Source organism: Ictidomys tridecemlineatus, chromosome 12, assembly GCF_052094955.1.
Source record: "Ictidomys tridecemlineatus isolate mIctTri1 chromosome 12, mIctTri1.hap1, whole genome shotgun sequence".
Lineage (NCBI taxonomy): Eukaryota > Metazoa > Chordata > Mammalia > Rodentia > Sciuridae > Ictidomys > Ictidomys tridecemlineatus.
Window position 1 is genome coordinate 77,209,516 of NC_135488.1, and position 19,569 is coordinate 77,229,084.

Genomic DNA, 19,569 nt, shown 5'->3' on the forward strand with positions numbered 1-19,569 from the left:
TTTTTTTTTTTTTTTTTGCTACCAGGGATTGAACTCAGGGGCACTCAACCACATCCCCAGCCCTATTTTGTATTTTATTTAAAAACAGGGTCTCCACTGAGTTGCTTATCAGCATCTCGCTGTTGCTGAGGCTGGCTTTGAACTCACAATCCTCTTGCCTCAGCCTTCCAAGTCACTGGGATTACAAGTGTGTGTCATCGCACCAGCTCCATGCTTCTTTAAAGTTGTGTTTATTGGTGTTGAGGTGGTGATTCAGGGGAGTGCTTGCCTCGCACACGAAGCACTGGGTTTGTCCTCACACCACATAAAATAAAGGTATTATGTTTATCTACAACTGAAAAAAGTTTGTGTTCATTGAATTTTTTTTTCCTGCCTCATTATGGTACTATGTACATTTGTTATGGATTCTCACTAATAACTGGTTACTCTGTAGGTGACTTATAGAACAGCAGGTTCTGGAATTGGATATACTGGAGATCACTGAGATCACTATGACCTAGCTAACAACTTTTTTTATTTTTTATTTTTTGGGTGTAGATGGACACAACACAATGCCTTTATTTTTATGTGGTGCTCAGAATCCAGCGCTCTACCGCTGAGTCACAATCCCAGCCCTAGCTAACAACTTTCTTAATCTTTCTACCTTGTCTCTTCTAGAAAGATAACACTATTTAATGTTTGGGTTAATTATGATAACTGACCAATGCATATAAAACACATCAACTATCTTATAAAAATGTTTAGAAAAAAGTTAGTCACTTTTGTTATTATGTAACAGTTCCAGTAATTATGCAAATGGTAGAATGCTAATTCTTAACTGAGACCTCCTTTTTCTTATTGTTTTTGTTTTGGGAAGAGAGAGAGTTATTAAATTTTCTCCAAATGTAGCTATAACATTTACAACTTCTGTGATAGCATATAAAAATGTTTATTTCTCGTTTTCTTTTCTTACAATGGGAAAATTTGGCAACATTGGCCTAGAACACTTGGATATCCCTTGTTATGGAGCTGGGTTGTGGGTGCTCCTTGATAAGGACAGTACATATGCTCTCTCATCCAGCTTTCCTTGTGCAGCCCAAGGACTGCAGGACTTTTGAGGCCTGCCTCTGTTTCTTGCCTCTGGATAGCCTGGCTCTTAACAAGTGTCCTCAAAATGGCAAATAACATTTATAGATGACCTAGGTGGGAAGTCTTGAGCTTCTCTCCTTGTGGAGTTGGAGTGCAGCCTGGTCAGTGTCAGTAACTGTGATGATCAAATTGGTAGCATGCACATGCTAAAAATAAGCCCTATCTGAATTCTGTCATGGTAAAGTTATCTGTATTGCTAAAATAATTTCTTCTAAAATGTGGAAGGTGATTTTTTTTCTCTTTAGACGAATGGATTGTGGTGGATGAAAACAGCTCTCTAGGTATATAGTAACTTGTCCAGGTAAAAAAGTTGTTAGCAACTTTCCCTATCGAATAGTTGTCCTTTAAACCTTTCTACTGTCTCAGAAGCTATCTAAGAACAGGGAGGCATTTTTATTATTTTCAGTCGACAGATGAATGCCTGATTTTCTTACTTAAATAGTAGTTGAATTCAGTTTGTAGGGGTTATCAAAGTGTTACTTTTGGTAGAACTGACAGTTTGTAGAAGAATCCAGTGGGCCTTCCTAACCTGAAGTGTGTTCACTCAGATTTGAACACCTTAATTAATGCTCAGTACCCAACTCATAGTAGGCAGCTTTTGTTGAATGAATGAATGAATATGTTACGAAAGATAATATTTTAGATCAAAGGTTAGAAACTAGTGTCTCTTCAGCCCAATATCTAGTTTTGTACAGCCTGAGAGCTAAGAATGGTGGCTCAGAGCCACCATTAAGAGGTTGTTAAAAGAACAACAATACAAAGAATATGAATTAGAGACCCTAAAATGCCCATAAAACCTGAAATTTTTACTGCCTGGCTCTTTATGGAAAAAGTCTGCTGATTCCTGGTTTAGATAACGGAAATGCTAACTATTCTCCTTTTCATTTATACTGTGTTAGATGCACACCAGAATAATCAATGTAGATGGTGGCATCATTGTGATATGTTTGTCACCTACTTAAACAGGTCAGAGTGATTGCCAGATGCTTTGTATTAGGAAGCACAGTTAATTGCAGATGATGAGTATTTAATAAAATTCAGACTAACTTGTGCTTATAAGTTTTCAAGAGCTATTTTTGAACATGTCATTGAACCTTTGTATTATATGATGTCATGAAATTTTAGAACTGGAAGAAAACTTTCAAATCTTGTCTAACCATTTAGAGAGTATGGAGTTGAAAGGAAATAAAGGATGTCTCCAAATGAAATTACTTTTCAGAAGCAAAGCTTTTAAACCCCAACTGTTTCATTTGATGATTAAAAAAAAAACTCAGATTTTGAAGCCAGGAGTACTAAACATAGAGTTTGGTCAGTTTTTTGCAGTCATCAGCCCCTGAACAGGACAGTGGAATCTAGTTGCTATAATCTGACATCAGACACGTTGTTAAATCTGTCTTCTATTGTCTGCATCTGCTAAGGTAATGGTAATGATCTCATAAGGGTAAGAGGGCTAAAGGAATTTATAAAGTAGTAAATAGTACATTTGTAAAGCATATATTAATATTTGTTAAAGGCACCAGTGGTTAAAATAATAATGGTCAGTTTTATTAATAGGTATAAAAGTATGAGGAGTCCTCCTTCCCAGGATTAATTATGGCCCTTAAACATTCATCACTGGGCAGACAAGTACCTGATCCTTAAAATTCTAGAGGTAATATTTTTGGTACCTGAAGTCTAGTTTCCCAGATAAGTACTCCCTGTCCCATCATTGCTCATCAGATGTGTGTGTGTATATATATATTATAATACACGTTATATAAAATATATCTTCAAGCACTTTTGTTAGTACTTTGAAACCAACTTTAATAGTTAAGCCTTGTCAGTTTCCCCTTTCAAAAGCTAAATAACTTCAGAGGTAAATGAATATTAGAGCTGGAGGTAAGAGATTATCTTTGGCATGTTTTCTGATTTCAGAGGAACAGAAATCTACCCACCACCACCCCCCAAAAAGATAATTGTTATTGAATTGAGGCTGGTGACTTGGAGTCATTGAAATATATGTGTTTAGAGTATGTGCTATACCTCTAGTATGTAGGCAGTTTAGACAGATGCTTTTTGAGGAAATGTAATTACAAAACTTTACTTGAATTATGCTTATAATAGGCTTTTGTTTTCTTATAGTTTGCAGTGTTGATGTGGGTATTTACCTATGTTGGTGCCTTGTTCAATGGTCTGACACTACTGATTTTGGGTAAGTCTGCAAAACTATTGGAATAAAAAATTGCAGTGCAAAGAGCTTAAGACATTGTAGTGTAGAATATTCTTAAAGATGATGTAAATTTGAGGTTGTGATATCTTTAAATAGGTGAACAGATACTATATTTATTGAAATACTATTTTAGTTCCTGAAGACTGCTCCACCTAACTAACCATGTAAACCAGAAAATGTGTAGCCTTACCTGATGGTGCAGTCACAAGTCTAATCCAGAATTCCTATATTTCAAAAAACAAAAAAACAAAACAACAACAGTGTGATATGATTTGAAATTGAAACTAGGCATAGTTCCTATAGCTTCACTCAGGTAATTTGTTCCTCTGGAGTGGTACCTTAAATGCATCTTGTATATTTGTTTGTTCATTAGGAACACTGCCTGAGTGTTTCCAGTTTGATAGTTTAATGTTTGTACCCTAAATTGTTCTACTCCTTTAAAGTTTTGAATTTCCTTTTACAGCTCTGATTTCACTCTTCAGCGTTCCTGTTATTTACGAACGGCATCAGGTAATTTCTTAATTGTAACTTAAGAATACAGAGCTCACTTCAAAACTTTATAAAAAGCCTTTGTTGGCACTTAGTAATGCTTAAATAAGATACATCAGCAATGGTAATTTTCTAATAATCCTTTTTATTTCCATTTTCAGGCACAAATAGATCACTATCTAGGACTTGCATATAAGAATGTTAAAGATGCTATGGCTAAGTAAGTATAATCCGCAACTTTTCTAAGGATGAAGTGTGCTGGTTTGAAAATACTATAATCTTTTCATGTTACAGGCATAGTGAGTAGCAAATCTCCATCAGAGTGACAAGGGTTGGCAAAATATTTTTTCCTGATATTAACATCATTATTTTCTAGGTTTATTTAGGCATTGTTTAATCTGTGAGGCAAAGATAGAAAAATGATAGGTAATAATTTGGCAGCTTTACAACTTCCTTTCTTGTATAAGCTAAATAATATATAACTATCTGTGGGGAAAAGTACCCAGTGATGATAATATTTAGGAAACATAGCCATTTTTTCCTTCTTTATCCCAGTTAACTTGTACTTTAATGAAGCACTCAATTGCACTATGACCTTCTTGAGTGAGGTACAACTTTGTTCCTCTGTTTTTTTAATATGCAAATGTGTGTGATCTTCAGTGTTTGCATTTTAAAACCAGTTTTCTGAAAAATTTCTATTGAAATAAAATTTTTCAAAAAAGATATTGTAATGATATTTACCTTGACCATTTTTCCCCTTCTTTTCATTTGTAGAATCCAAGCAAAAATTCCTGGATTGAAGCGCAAAGCTGAATGAAAAAGCCCAAAACAATTAACAGTAGTTCATCTTTAAAGGGGATATTCATTTGATTACATGGGGGAGGGTCAGGGAAGAATGAAACCTTGACATAGCAGTGCAGTTTCACAGATCTTTATTTTTAGCAATGCACTGTTTGAGGAAAAATTACCTGTCTTGACTGCCATGTGTTTATCATCTTAAATAAATTGTAAGCTGCTATGTATGGATTTAAATTGTAATCATATTTGTTTTTCCTATATGAGGCACTGGTGAATAAAAAGTAATCTGAGAAAACTGTATATTACACTTTGTTGCAGGAGTCTTGCTGTATTTGGGGGAAGTTGCAGAGAAGGTGGAGCAAGAATAAAACCCCTTTTCACAGTTTGTGCACTGTGTATGGTTGTGTAGATTGATGCAGATTTTCTGAAATAAAATGTTTAGATGAGATCATACCACTAAAGCAGGATTGAAAAAGCTTTGCCTTTTTGGTATGTTCTAGGTGTATTGTGAATTTTACTGTTATATTAATTGCCAATATAAGTAAATATAGTTTATATATTATCTATATATAGTGTTTCACAAAGCTTAGACCTTTACCTTCTGGCTGCCCCACAATGTGCTTGATATTTCAGTCATTGGTTATACATGTGTAGTTTCAAAGCACTTAAGCTAGAAAAAGAATATATTTCTAGGAGCACTACCATCTGTTTTCATCTTGAAACAATGCCACATACATAGAACTCCAAAATAAAACTTCATTGCACAAAACTTACTGTAGTTAATTTTGTCACAAACTCTGGGTCTATATGGACTGAATCTAATGCTTCCGAAAATGTTGTTTGCAAATATCAAACATTGTTATGCAAGAAATTATAAATTGAAGACTTACACCATTGTGGTTTAAGCTGTACTGAACTAAATCTGTGGAATGCATTGTGAACTGTAAAAGCAAAGTATCAATAAAGCTTATAGACTTAAAATGTGTTTGGTATTTTGATTTCATAAAAGTGTGACAGATTGTATACACAAAGGGTAGACTTTGCTTCAACCAGTTAGAGTGGCAATTTGTGCTTTTAGATCTAAGTTTCAGCTATATTTACTTCAAACAAAGGTCAAAGAACATGTTTACATAATCAAATTTATTTGACACCAAAATGTTTTTAAATTTTATACTTTGAAAATAAATTCATGCACCAATATTTTAACATGTAGAATACAGTGCAGGATTTATGAACATACATAAAATTATACCATATAAATGTTTACAAATAAGATTTAAGAAGTTTTCTTGACACAGACACTATTGCTCTTTAAATAGTTGTAGATATCATTTCCCAGTTCATTTTTTTGTCCACATGGTTATTTGAATACAAGATCAAATTCAGTATGAAAGGTCAGTAGTACAATATAGGCAGACATGGTTATCACTCAGCATCACCAGTCACATGGTTACAGAAAACAATTAGAACTGCATAGGGACTCTACTGTGGGCCCAACAACCTATTAGTGGATTAATGTAAGGCATTAATAAATTGGCATATAAAAATAGCTTAATGAGTAATCTAATCTTTTAGAATGCTGAAGCACTTCTGTGGGAGATGTTAATCTATTCTTTAATTGAAAATGCTTCATTTCACCTTTTCTCTAAACTGACAACTGCAAATAGCCAGGAACTCAAGTTTCAGAATTTCAGTGCACTGACTGACAGGACTAGTTGGCGTCTGTGCTTAGCCACCTTTCCTCTCAGTGATTGCTGTCAGCCCCATCCAACAGTTTGTGGTTGACCGTGTATAAGTTGACTTGAGGGGCTTCAGAGATGGCTTCAAATTAATATTGCCCAAACATATTCTGTTGGACAACTACCTCAGGAGCTCAAAGCTGAGTTATTTTTTTTTTTCATAATTTTGATTCAGCAAATATTCTTCAGACTTGGGACTCTGTTCTGTAGAATTTGAAAATCTGGACTTGACATAGTTCACCCAAACCAAATCAGTGGAGTTGCCTCGACCCCACTCCAACAGTGGTAAAAACCAAGGTGTAGCTTCAGGTCACCTCATGCATTACCATTTAAAGATTTAACAAGACAAATCAGTTCAATTCCATTTGGTCACACTTGAGTTTTATTTGTTTTCCTTTTCTGTTTTGTAATAGAGGTTTGTTTTACTTGATTTCTAGTTTGAATTTTGTAGGTTTGGCACTAATCTAATGAAAATTCATTCTACTTCCTACTGAACTTAAGTTCCTTTGCTGCTCACCTTCCTTATAACCACCATTTCTAAAGCAATTAACTGATGTCTGTCATTTACAAAGCCTTGACAAACACAGGACATGGATGACAGAGTGAATCTGCTAAGGGTCCTGCAGCCCTCCTCAGTTTTGAAGTTTTAGCACCATATGTAGAAAGGAGATAAACTTTGTGGGAGGTGAGACAGCAGCCCACACACTGGAAACTTTCAAAGGCACTTAATGGATATAAAACTGCAAAGGAAACATTAAAAAATTAAGTTTCTCAACTTGTTTATAACATGGCTCATTTGGTTTTGAAAGCTAGATGTGGAGAACAGGCTATTTCTAGTACTTCAGTGCATCTAACTTAAGCTGTGTTCAACTTATTTGTAAAAATGAACATTCTTGAAGTATTATAGAAACAGAATAGCAAAACATCTTTTGTAAAAGTTTTGATGCAAATTAAAAGCTACATATTGGTTAGGGTTAACTGAGGCTTTAAATTTTGTTATTGGGCTACATCATCAGGATTTGTCAATGTAGTTAGTACATTTAGTTTTTAATCTTCTGGAGAGAGACCAGCAGACTTTACATTTTAGAACTTTACCTTCCCTCTTGGCATCACAGTTTTGGAGAGTCCAGATTATGGGAGCAGTCATAGAATTTCACTAGCATTTGGAGCTTGTGCGTGCCCGCAGCATCGTAGGCATTTCCCAGCAGTTTAGTGTCAAGGTGCCGCCTCGGCACTGCCTCTGCATTTGCTGGGTTGTAGCAGTGGCAGCAATAATAACTATTATAAGAAATTTCTGCATTTACAGACATCGCCACACAAATACACTGAAAAACAGAGACCAAATAGTCATTTTTGTATGGCTGGACATACATCAAATGGCAAAAAACAATCTTGCCAGGTGTTCAGGAATCAAGCTCAGGAGATGTGTTGAACATTTTTAATAAGCAAGGAATCGACTCCAATTAAGACTTACAGGTCCCCCTCACCATGGCTCTTTTAAAAAGGGGGGAGGTGTTTTTTTGTTTGGTTTGGCTCCTTCAGCAGCTTGAGCATCTGTGCTGAATGTGGTGAGAACTTTTGAAAACTTGACTTTGCACTCTCCTGTTACTATCAGAAAGGTTTTATCGATGCCACTCGAGTTAGAGAGCTCTTTTGAGAGTTTAGCACAGAGCCAGGGATCATAGTGTACTCACAACATGCCTACCAAGGCCTGCAGGCCCTGCATTTTTACAGTTACTTCTAAAGAAGACTTGTATAGGAAACAAGTCACCTATCTCCTGCACTGGGGTGACTAATTAACTTAGGTCTCTTGTTCCTAGTTTGTTCAGTCTAACTGGTTCTCTGAATGGATGTTTACACTCTGTAGCTGCCAGTACTATCAAGAGTTCAAGTGCCAGCAACAGTTGGCACTTCAAGGTAGCTCCTAGACAGGCATCAGAAAGCCTCGTTGGTGCCATGTTCTATGCAGTGCTTTTGGGTGGGAAGTAGATTCAAGTCTTATGTAGGTATGTTTACCACAACGTAACTTAGACTACTAAAGATATTAGAATGCATGTGTTTTATATCCCTTTAAGAATTTTGCTTGGGTTGAATGGAAAACAACATTCATACTGCAAGAAAGTCTTCTGATATCAGATGTAGAAAATCTTGAGAATCACCTAGTCCTATTCCTCCATGCTCTGAAATATCCTTGGTGAAGAGACAGAAGGCAGCTGCCTACTCTGAAGTGCTTAGAAGGCTAGTACTATCTGTGGAGCAGTTCAGTATGCATTCATCTGAATTACTGGCTCTTTCACACTAAGGTCAAAAGCTGCCCTAGTTGGTAGCATAAATAGCAAGGTGGGGTTCTCTTGCCACTAACTAGCACTGGGCCTTAGTATTACTTCTCATCTGATCTCATGTCAGACTGGCTAGCACTTGCCAAGGGCAACCTAGGCACAGTGTTGTATTTTGAAAACTTCACTTGGCTGGGGATTAATCATGCATCCTAAAGACACTGGTGACTGGGAATTCTTAAAAAGACATGGATGAATTCTACTCTGTCAACGATGCCTGCCAGCTGTCCAGCCACCTTTGTACCTACCTCTCCAGCAATGATCAGAGTAGTTGTTGCATGACAGATTGGGTTGAACATCACAGAAACTGAATACCTTATACTTTAAAAAGACCTTTCTTTCATTAGGACTCAGTAATATTTCCCATTTATTGTCCTACATCGTCAGCTCTTTGCCATGTCCCTGGCAGAGCCTGGCCCAAAGGATACCTGAGATGGGGAGTGAGAGAAGGAAGGCCTGAGGAGTCAGGACCAGATTAACCATGTTATTACCTGCAGTCGTCTCCTCCAGTGCTGACCACATACTTGTCATCGTAAGAGAAACGGATATTTGTCACATGAGCTGAGTGACCAAAGTAACGTTTATGTTTGGCCTGTAAGAAAAGGAAAATGGAGATAGTTAAGGGATCTTGCTCCTCCTAGCAACTACAGAGCACTTTCAAGACTCACACCCCCATCTCTCCAGAACTTCTTTACTCGGGGGATTCCCACTGGGGCTGAACAGCATCAGCCAGCCAGCCTTTTGCTGACTTTCCTGTCTCATCTTGCTCCACTTGTGGCCATTTTGTCCACCTTCCATCATTCCTTCTCTCAGGTTCCAGAGGAAGATGAAAAGGTTAGTCACTGTCAGATCTTCACAGGGCTGGGACAAGATGCCTGTCTCCCCCAGATACCACCTGGATGTGGCCACTATATCCCACAGACTTCAAAAAAGCCCAGAAGCAGAACAGGGAAGTTACTCGGGAAGACTCACAAATTTTTCTGTGCAAGGAAAATCAAACAGCTTCACCAGCCCAAAATCATCTCCTGTGACAATGTTCAGGCCAGCATGAGTCACACACGCACAGTTGACATCAGCCTTGTCAGCATTTCTTGGCCAAATACCAATGACTTCGTCCCCTAGAATGCTGTTCATCAGGAAGAAATGTTAGGGGGAAGACACATGAGCAAGTCCTGTGGACAGTCATTCCCTCCTAGGGATAGGAGGAATATTTTGCATAATCCAGTATGGCCATGTGGCTCTTCTGTCAAAGCATCCATCTGCCCCCCCCTTCTGTACTCTTGTGCCAGCTCTTACTATTTGTTCTCTGTCTCATTCTCCCTTACTCCATAAAGAAAAGTTATCCCCATCATTGATTCTCTCCCTCTTCCCTCTAGTCCTGAATATGTGAATGAGAAGCAGAAGGGAGAGAAGGCTCCTTCAGACTCAAAAGTTGAATCTTCTCTTGCTGACAGCGATTCTAACCCTCCCATTCCCTTCTGGTGACTGGAAGCTTCACTGTGTACCTGGGCTTGGCCAAGAGAGAGGAATTGGCTGCCCTCTGAACTTCTTGGCTGGGATTAGGAACTTGGAGTGACTACATGAAAAAAGGACTTCACATTTCAAAAGCCCTGATTAGATCAAGCCATCAGCCTATACCAGTGCCAAGAAGTCCCCCCCACCCGCCCCCGGGGGTGGGTTGGGGGGGGGAAGAGCTCTGCCTCTGCACTTCTGCAGATCCTGGCCATCACAAATCCAGAGGCAGAGCCAGGGACAAAAGACTCCTTACAGGCTTCCTTAAAAGTGCTTTCTTCAGTTACCTTGTCCAGGAAGCCCAGGTGATCTTCTCAATGACCATGGCTTCAGTTACCTGCTTCCCCAAGGGGACCTCATGCACCTGGCGCTTATAGGCTCCTGTTGACACCTGCAAGTGGAAGGGAACCCGTGTTCATCAACTTTCTCAGTCCAAAGACTTCCCTTTTGGGGTGGTGTTCAGAGGATAGGCCCAGACTCTGAATCCATAGGGCTTTTCTCAAAATCCAAGGTCAGATCCAGGCCACAAAGCCCAGGACCAGCCCACAGCAAAATTCAGAGCACAGGGTGTTTTTCCATCATTTTCTCACCATTTCCCAAAGTCCTAAGGCAGTGGTTTCCCAAGTGATGCTGACAGCATCATCTGGAAACCTGTTAGAAACAAATTCTCAGTAGCAGACCAGACCTGCCAAATCTGCCATTTCAAGAATGGGGCCCAGAAATCTTAAAGCCCCCAAGTGTTTCTGAAACAGGCATCCCTATCATCAGAGAATGTGTGGTATGGAGATAAGGCAAGTTTTCTCATGGACAGCAGCTGCTGAAATGAATTGTCTAGGACCTGATCTAGAATCTTCTATAGGAAATGGATCACCTTTTGCACAGTCAAGGTCATCTGCTAGCACCTGCCAGTCAATGGCTACTGCCTACATCTTTACCCCACTCTCTTCCCAGGGTGCCTCTACTCCAGCCGCCCAAGCTTTCCTTCTGTTCATGTAATGAGCAGGGCTCTCATGCAGATGGCCTGGAACAGTGTTTCCACCCCTCTGTTAGCTGCCTCCTACAGACCTCAGCTTAAATATCAATTGCTCAGACAGGAAGCAAATCTAAATTCAGCACCTTGCTAAATGCTCCCCAGCACCCTTTACTTCGCCTTTTTCTTAGCATGCAATCACAGACTGTAATTAGATGTATATTTTGTAATTGTTAAATGCTTTATCTTCTCCACAATTGATCAAGTTCCAAGAGACAGGGACCAAGCCCATTTTGTCTGTCCAAACACCTAGCATCATATCTGGTTCAGTAAATAGTTGATGAAATGAATGAATGCATTCTCTCTCCCTTTGTGGTGAATACCCAACGTCAGGCTCACAAATACATAGTATTTGTTAAGTGCTGCAGAAATCTTTCTTTTGATTTCAGCTGTCAGTCCCAAGACTGGGACCCCTCTCAGTTTCAATCTCTCTTCCTCACTGGTCATCTCCTTGGGGACCCAATGATGAGTTCTTACTCCAGATCCACCATCTGGAATTCGGGTCCCAAGCATGGAGGGGCCACATTATCCAGCAGATTTTGGAAATAAAATGAGTAAACATAAGTGATACAAGCCTTTGTGCAGCCCCAGAGGACTAGAAATTAAGAAGTTTTGAAAGGGAGATGGTGAGGAGAAGCTAAAGAGTTTCCTCGTTTTTATTTATTTTTTTTTTTACTGAAAAAAATTAAAGTGCTCTTTACTTTTAAATTTTTTAACTATTCTAAATTTCTCTAAGCCTCTATTTTTAAATTTATAAAACAGAAAAAGTAAAAGTACTTAAAGGTTTCCTGTGAAGAGTAAAACAGCATGTAACTAATATAAACTATTATTACTATTACAGTTATTTTTGGTTGCCCTTGACATAAGTAAACCCCAGGCATACCTGAATGTATTTGCTATCCGCAGAAAAGTCCATCTGAAGGACAAAGCTTGGGATATCTCTGCAGTAGCCAGTGCGGTTCAGACTTGTGCCCTGAGTGAGGTCATAGAAGTCAACTGTGTGCTCAGAAGAACCAACAGCTAAGAATCGGTTGTCTGGGCTGATTCTAGAAAAAGCAATCCAAGAGCATGGCCCATGAGGAGGCTGCTTGGGGCACAATACATGGAGGCTGCTCTTTGATAGGCCTCCCAGGCCCAAAGGCAGTGAAATCCTCCTTGTGACCTATATATGGGCAGCTTCTCCCTACAGTCTGTGGAATTCAACAATTTTTCTGGCTCATATCCCACAGAAGGAAACAACTGTGTAGAATGATATCATATCTTACAAGCAGTTTTGCCACACTCATGTGGAAATTAGCAAAGACACGTCCAAGAATGAACACGTGAGGGGGCAACCCTTCATAGTTGGCTTGTGAAAGTGGCCCTCACATATCTGCTCCTCATTCCAGCCACAGCCCTTCTGGAAGGAACCCACTGGTAGGAGACAGTCTGCTTAGGTACCTGATATCTTGGATGGCAGATTTCCGGTCTCGTTTTTTCCCCCAAACTTTCAGGCTGTTCACCAACAAGATGACAAACTCTCCATTCTTCATGCCAATAGCCACCATGTCCCCGTCAGGGCTGTAGGCTGCACACCTGGCTGCATGGCCCAGGTTCACCTTGTTGAGCAGCTTCTACATCAAAATAAGGAAAGTCCTCTGAGCCCTTGCCTCTTCTCTTGCTGGTCTTCAGGGAAAATTCTGCACCAGGCCAGAATACTCAGGCTGCTAGCCCCTGTAGGCCACTACACCTCCTGCTTCTCATAATAAATGTCCCTCAGCAGCCAGGGTAACAGCATGTTTGATTATAACATCTTGGGAACAGGATGTTTTAGGGCAGAGTTGGGCAAACTTTTTCCGTAAATTTAGGTAACCTGTCAAAATATTTCAGACTACGTGCCACATGATCTTTGTCATAACCACTCAACTCTGCCTTGCAGCACAAAAGCAATTACTGATAATACATAAACAATTGAGAGTGGCTTAATTGTAGAAATAGGTCATTGGCCAGATTTGGCCATTGGGTCATAGATTGACAACCTTTTACTTAGGGGAAAGAATGTGAACTTCAGCACCTGCTAGCATAAATCCTGAGCTCTGTCACTTACTAGCTGGGTATATTTGGGTCGGTCACTTCCTAGGTTTCCCATTTACAAGAAAATTATACTAATATTGGTTTTGGAAGGTTTTTATAAGCATTAACAACCGTGCGTATGAAGTACCTGTACACAGTAGGTATTCAATAAACAACAGCTGTTAATTTAAAAGTTAACAGGAGTGTAACAACTACATTTATGCATTTGCATGTCTATTTATTGACCTTTGTACTAAATAACAGGACAAAAATTTAGTAGCCATTATGAGATAAAATCAGGTATTTTAATCATTAGAACTTAAGTACTTGTTTTGGATTAGATGAAGTGGGAAACATTTTTTCCCCTAGTCTATTCTTTGCTATTTTACCTTTGTCTCAGATGAACTTAAAATTGTTTTTCCAACTTCTTTGGTGGAAGTACAGTAGAAACGTGTGACATTTTAAATTATTTTTAGTCTTTCCATCCAGGGAAGATGTGATTTTTATTTTTTTAGATTTTGTGGGTTCTTCCATATCAAGAGAATCATCATCTCAATTAGATAGATTATCCCTGTAGTATATGAGTTCATATACAGATACACAGCTACAAGACAGGCTGGGTGTGTGAGGGGACTTTTATTATTAGGCTTTCTAACTTAATTACTGACTTTTGGCTAATGGTTTGTCCCATCTGTCCCCCATCTCTGGCTTAACACCAGCCACCTCCTCACTCTGCTCACACTTTGGGGGTATCTGAGTTGGGCAGAGTGAGTCCCTCACCTTGTCAGCCAGGTCCCAGATCCGGGCTGTACCATCGTTGCTGGCAGAGATGAAGATGTCCTTGGAAGGATGTGTGGCCAGGCCCCAGATCTCCCCCTCCATGTGTCCATCAATAAGGATATTAGAAGCAGCATTTTTTTCACCAACTTCAATTATTTCTCCATCTTTGGTTCCTACTAAAATTTTTCCCTGTTATAATCAAAGTACTATTAGAAAGAGGACAACTGTAGGATTCCACTCATATGAAGCACCTAGAGAAGTCAAACCCAGAGAGATGGAAAGCAGAATGAAGTTGCCAGGGACAAGAGGGAAGAGGAGTTGGCATTTAATGGGGACAGAGCTTCAGAGATGGAAAGTTCTGTGGATGGGTGGTTGCACAACAAGGTAAATGTACTGTCACCAGACTGTACCCTTTAAAATGGCTGAAATGGTTTTATGTATATTATGCCACAATAAAAAAAAATTAAAACCACTATTAAAGAAACTTAGGAAAGTTGCTTTGCTATGTTGCTATTAAAAGAGGAAAAGCTTACAGGTGATGTGCTTTTAACAACTAAACTGTCTCAAGTGGCCCCCTCCATCCTTCTTGTTTTGCCTTTTCTTCATCAACTACCTTGGGTGGGTTAAACCCAGAGTTCCTATCATCCAACTGCTACTAGAATATTCCAGGGATTCACAACAAGCTCACTACAGGGTGGGGCAGCCAATCCTTGTTCTTGGACAGCTCAGACATTTAATAAGTTCTTCCTTTCGGGGAACAAAGATCTACTTCCTGACAACTTCCTGGTTCTGGGCCTACTCCTTCCTACGTCTCCCATAATTACTATCCCAGATGACTGTCACTTAACCTTTTTAAAAAAATTTGTTCTTTTTAGTTATATATGACAGTTGAATCTATTTTGATATATTTATACAAGCACAGAATATATCTTATTCTAATTAAGATCCCAGTCTTGTGGACACACAGGAAGGTGAGATTCACTGTGGTGTACGCATATATTCACACAGGAGTGTTACATCAAACTCATTCTGCTGTCTTTCCTATTCCTATCCCCCGATTGTCATTTAACCTTAAAAATAAAATTCCCAGGATGTGGACACCAACTCAGGTTTGCCTTTCTCATGAAGAACGACTAGAAAGCAAATTCTTAGGCTGATACCAATTTAAAAATATTATATACAGAGGCTATTAAATAGAGGTTAAATTATTTGTTTACAAGTGCATCAAATCTCCTGGGGGTATTTAAGAAAGGAGAATAAAGAAAATACACAGGTTGAGGCTATACCCCTGAGATTCTGATTTGCAGCTCAGATGTTTTTGATATTTAGCCAAAGTATGACTTGAAAACCAATGGCCTTGAGCCAGACAGTTTGGCCCCAACATTCTCCCTACTGGCTTCATAATTCTAGACATGGCAAATTATTTATCTGTTTGTAAAAATATAATCAATAATAGCAGCTGACATCTCCTGGATGACCACATGCCAGGTGTAACGAAGGGCACTAACAGATGATGCGAAGTCCTCACAACAATGGCGGGTGAGTGAAGGTTAGGAAACACACCCAGGGTCACCCAGCCAGCTCTTCCTGAGGAAGTCACAGTTTACCCGGGTCCATCTGACTCAGCTAGGCTACACCCCACTGCAGTACAATCCACATCTTGAAGATTTAAGAATTGAATCAACAGACAGTGGCTGGGACCCTTCCCTCTTTCTTGGCCAGGGCCCCAGAGGACAGCGCAGGGAAGACCAGCCAGGCTCACCTTGCCACGGCACACAGAGCGCACACACTCCACCAACTGGCCCGTCTCCAGTTGGAAGGCCCGACAGCGTTTCATCTCCTGGTCCCACAATTTTACGGCACCTCCTTCTTTGGTCCTAAAAAAAAAAAACCATGAAGAAGCACTCAGCCTGTTGTCCTAAGATTTCCCCATGACCCTCCCCACCTTGTTCTCCCATTCCTCAAGGTCATGGGAACCGGCAGGTTATCCCCTACTGGTAGGCCCTGCTGATGAGCCATGGCAACCTAAAACGCCTCCAATGTACTGTCTTTGCAGAAAAGAAATCTGGAAAGTCAAGACTGTGTTTTCATGACACCAACTAAGAATGTTTCTCTTGTCTTTGTGCTTCATTGTCCAGTTTTTCCTGTGCCACTGGAACTTCTGTTCCTTCTTCTCACTTCTCCTTCCTCTAGAGTTCCTAAGAGTAGCACTGGAAATAGCAGAGTGCCTGTTGCTTGAATGCCTCCGCTTATTTAAGAATACCTTTCACATTTTTAAACTACCAGGAACCCATCCCTCTACTTCTCTCTTACTAATGCGGTTTTGGGCCTCCACCCCCTTAGAGAACTGACAGACTGAACTCCCTAATGCAGAAAAGATAGGAGAATAACCATCTGCATTTTCCCCAAGTTCAGAAAGCTTCTGTTAGTTTCTCCCAAGACATTAACAAAAGACAAATTGCTTGCAGAGGAGCTTCTGCTTACGGCCGTTCTTTCCCACCAGTCACGATGAGCCCGTCCCGGAGAGTGGTGTACATTGTGAACACGGGGCCTGTGTGTGCCTTGGCCACCAGCCGGATGAGAAAGTGGTCCTTCCAGACATAGACATCTCCATTGATGGCACCCGTGAATGTGAGGTTGTTCTGCAAACAAAGGGACATTTCCACACCAAGAGCACACTCAAGAGGGTCTCTTCCCAAGCCACCTGCTTCCTTATTTCTCTTGAATAAGTCCTGTACAGTCAATTTTGTCTTCTTCATTAAGCAAAGCAGAAGAATTTGCAGGAAAATCACAAAAAGCATAAAGCAATTACCTAGCTTTGAAATTCACCCTTTATAGTTGGTTTTGGGCATTTTATTTCCCCACTGAGTGCAGTGCTGTATACACAAGAGCATGGCCTGGGGACATCAGGGGAAGGGCCAGCTTCAGCCCAAGAGGAAACTTTCCTGGGACTCATCTATAAAGTGGATAAATCCACACACGGAGGACCAAGAATTGACTGCATTCCAAAAAGTCCCTGGGAGCTTGCACAGGCTGAGGGACTCCAGAGTCACTTAAGGGTGGCAGCTGAGGGTTGTGTGGAGCAAGAGATTTGGAAAGAAAAAGGACCACCACCTAGCTGTGGAAATTATTCCCAGCATGCTCAGAGCTATGTATTCCAGGTTTGCTTCTGGAACATCTCCTTCAGAGGGGTGTGTGTGTGTGTGTGTGTGTGTGTGTGTGTGTGTTGGTCCTACTCTTTCTGATCAGTAGTTTGAGGAAAAAATGGGGAAAAAAACTCACCCATCTGTACTAAGAAAAGGGAATAATGGTTACTAAGAAGCCAGGAGAGGAGGCTGGGGTTGTGGCTCAATAGTACAGCGCTTGCCTAGCATGTGTGGGGCCCTGGGTTCGATTCTTAGCACCTCATATAAGTAAATAAAATAAAGGTCCATTGACTCCACCCCCCCCCCCAAGATGAAGCAGCAGCAGCAGCCAGGAGAAAAGAGATAAGGTAGAAATGGGGCTTCTCGCTTTTTCAGCTTCTTGGCTAAATTTCAACCCCCCCCCACCCTCATATCTGGGGAGAGAAGTGAAAGGGATCCCTGGTCCCTACTGGGGAAGCATCAGCTGGAACTCACAGCACCGAAGGCCACTGACAGCATCGTCTGCATCTTGGCAGCCTCCATGGACCCAATGACCCCTTTCTTGTAAAGGAGGGCGCTGCCTGCCAGGGTCCAGAACTTCATGTGTTTGACCCCAACAGACACAAACTGTGTGTCAGAGTCAGGGCGAAATTCCACCACAAATATGCGCTCCAGGTGACCCCCTCGGCTGGCAACTTTGGCACCTGTGTGGGTGACAGCATCCGGTGGGGTCAGTCCTTCCTCAGGGCACACGCTAGGCCAGGGAAGCTACAGCCCAGACGGGTTCCCACCCCAGTGGGCCTCAGGCCCACCTCAGTGTTCCTTCAACAGCACTCTCTCCCCTTCACACTCTGTCTCCAAAGACTGGGGCGAGAGTATGTCTGGGAAGTTTCCAGAGCAGTAGGAACTGCAAATGGGAACCCCACCCCCTAACCCCACCTAGGTGTCCAAAAACAGAGCAGAGAAGGATGGCCCCAGAGAGGGAAACTTCCAGACAGGAGGAAAAGGCAGAATGACTTAGGGCAGCCCCACCTCCCTGCTCCAGCATCACCAAGGAGTCCCCCCAACCCCCCCACAGGAAGCCAAATCCCCTTCCAGGTTACCACTGGGGACTCACATTCCTTTAGAAAACTTATTGCTCTCCAACATTTCTGAGAGAGTTTTCTTTAAAAGAAAAAAAAAATTCCCCATGTTCCTTTTCACATTGTGGGTTTTAGGTTTATTTTACCTTTAATATTTAATTCTGAAGTTTTTTTCCTTAATCCATTTTTTTGTAGTCTCCTGAGCTTTATTTAACCTTTGTCTTAATTAAATCCCAAATCTACTATTTATTTACTTCCGTGCCTCAGTTTCCTTGCTATAAATTTGGGATACTAATAGCTTCGTTTTATAAGGCGTTGAGATCTGTATTTGGGGTAAAAATGGGAGTTCATAACTCACTTGAAACTAATGCTTGAAATATGATATGTCAAGAGCTCTGTAAGGTTTTGAACAACCAAGGGATTTACATGGTGAAGCTCTCAGGGCAGCTATAATCATCACTTCTTTTCCTCCTTTTAAAATCCCTTGGTCTCCATTCTTTTTTTACCTGTATTTTAAATCTACCTTTTTTGATGTCATTAATTTTTATTTTAAACTTGCTACTTTTTCTTTCAAGTTTCAAAATTTAACTTATGCTCAGTGTTTTCATTCCAACTTTTAGTTTCCCCTCCCGTAATTATTTACGCGAATCTTTTTACCTCTCCCCTTATCATTTTGCATTTATTTATTTGTTTTGACGATGGCTTTCTGGTAGAATGGTGGTGGGGGGGTGTTAAGGCAGCTGGGCCTGTAGCTGTTCCTCATATGCTCCTTAAAGGAAGCCTTCTCTAGGAGAGGCCCAGGGCACTTCTCAGTGTAATTCTCTCTCTCCAGTTGGAATCCAGGACACACTGTAAAATATGTCTCACTACCTTGACTCAGAAAGTTTTAAAGTCCATGGTCTCTAAGGTTATCATAAACAATTAAAAGACAACAGACTGAGAGAAAGTGCTTGAAACTCTTATAATTGACGTTAATAATCTAAGAAGAGCAACAAACCATGAATAAACCACCCTCCCACCCCCAGTAGAGAAAGGATTTGAATAGGTGAATTAAAGAAGAAACAATCCAAGTGTCCAAAAGAGATGGAAAAAGAACGAGATAAGAGGCATGTTTTTTTTAAGCCTCTGTTCTTTCCTTGTTTGAATCTAACTATGGCGACATCTGTATTCCTCTTTGCATTGGCTTCTAGTCTGCTCACAGTGAATTACATAATCTTGTCTAGGACCCAACAGCATGCATTTTATGTAATAAGTTCATTTAAAATCACATTTTATTCTATTATATACAC

General features: G+C 40.4%; 2 protein-coding genes across 14 annotated transcripts in view; one reads left to right on the forward strand and one right to left on the reverse strand.

Annotated features, from left to right (window-relative positions):
• Rtn4 (reticulon 4) overlaps positions 1 to 5,605 on the forward strand; it is a 66,682-nt gene extending 61,077 nt beyond the window's left edge. For all 4 annotated transcript variants that reach the window (XM_040271562.2, XM_005322006.4, XM_078029173.1 and 1 more), the window contains 4 exons: positions 3,250 to 3,319; positions 3,801 to 3,847; positions 3,988 to 4,046; positions 4,601 to 5,605. In XM_040271562.2, the coding sequence (XP_040127496.1) occupies positions 3,250 to 3,319; positions 3,801 to 3,847; positions 3,988 to 4,022 (152 nt within the window). In that variant the 3' untranslated portion in view covers positions 4,023 to 4,046; positions 4,601 to 5,605. The remainder of the gene's footprint in view (positions 1 to 3,249; positions 3,320 to 3,800; positions 3,848 to 3,987; positions 4,047 to 4,600) is intronic.
• A 140-nt stretch (positions 5,606 to 5,745) lies between these two features.
• Positions 5,746 to 19,569, reverse strand: part of Eml6 (EMAP like 6) — a 255,296-nt gene continuing 241,472 nt past the window's right edge. For 6 of the 10 annotated variants that reach the window (XM_078029167.1, XM_078029168.1, XM_078029164.1 and 3 more), the window contains 10 exons: positions 17,694 to 17,902; positions 16,558 to 16,715; positions 15,836 to 15,950; positions 14,074 to 14,262; positions 12,682 to 12,854; positions 12,125 to 12,287; positions 10,499 to 10,602; positions 9,672 to 9,825; positions 9,191 to 9,291; positions 5,746 to 7,688 (listed from right to left, as the gene is read on the reverse strand). In XM_078029167.1, the coding sequence (XP_077885293.1) occupies positions 7,664 to 7,688; positions 9,191 to 9,291; positions 9,672 to 9,825; positions 10,499 to 10,602; positions 12,125 to 12,287; positions 12,682 to 12,854; positions 14,074 to 14,262; positions 15,836 to 15,950; positions 16,558 to 16,715; positions 17,694 to 17,902 (1,391 nt within the window). In that variant the 3' untranslated portion in view covers positions 5,746 to 7,663. Of the gene's footprint in view, positions 7,689 to 9,190; positions 9,292 to 9,670; positions 9,826 to 10,498; positions 10,603 to 12,124; positions 12,288 to 12,681; positions 12,855 to 14,073; positions 14,263 to 15,835; positions 15,951 to 16,557; positions 16,716 to 17,693; positions 17,903 to 19,569 lie in introns of those variants that run through there. The other 4 variants (XM_078029169.1, XR_013428978.1, XM_078029170.1 and 1 more) reach the window with 4 other exon arrangements.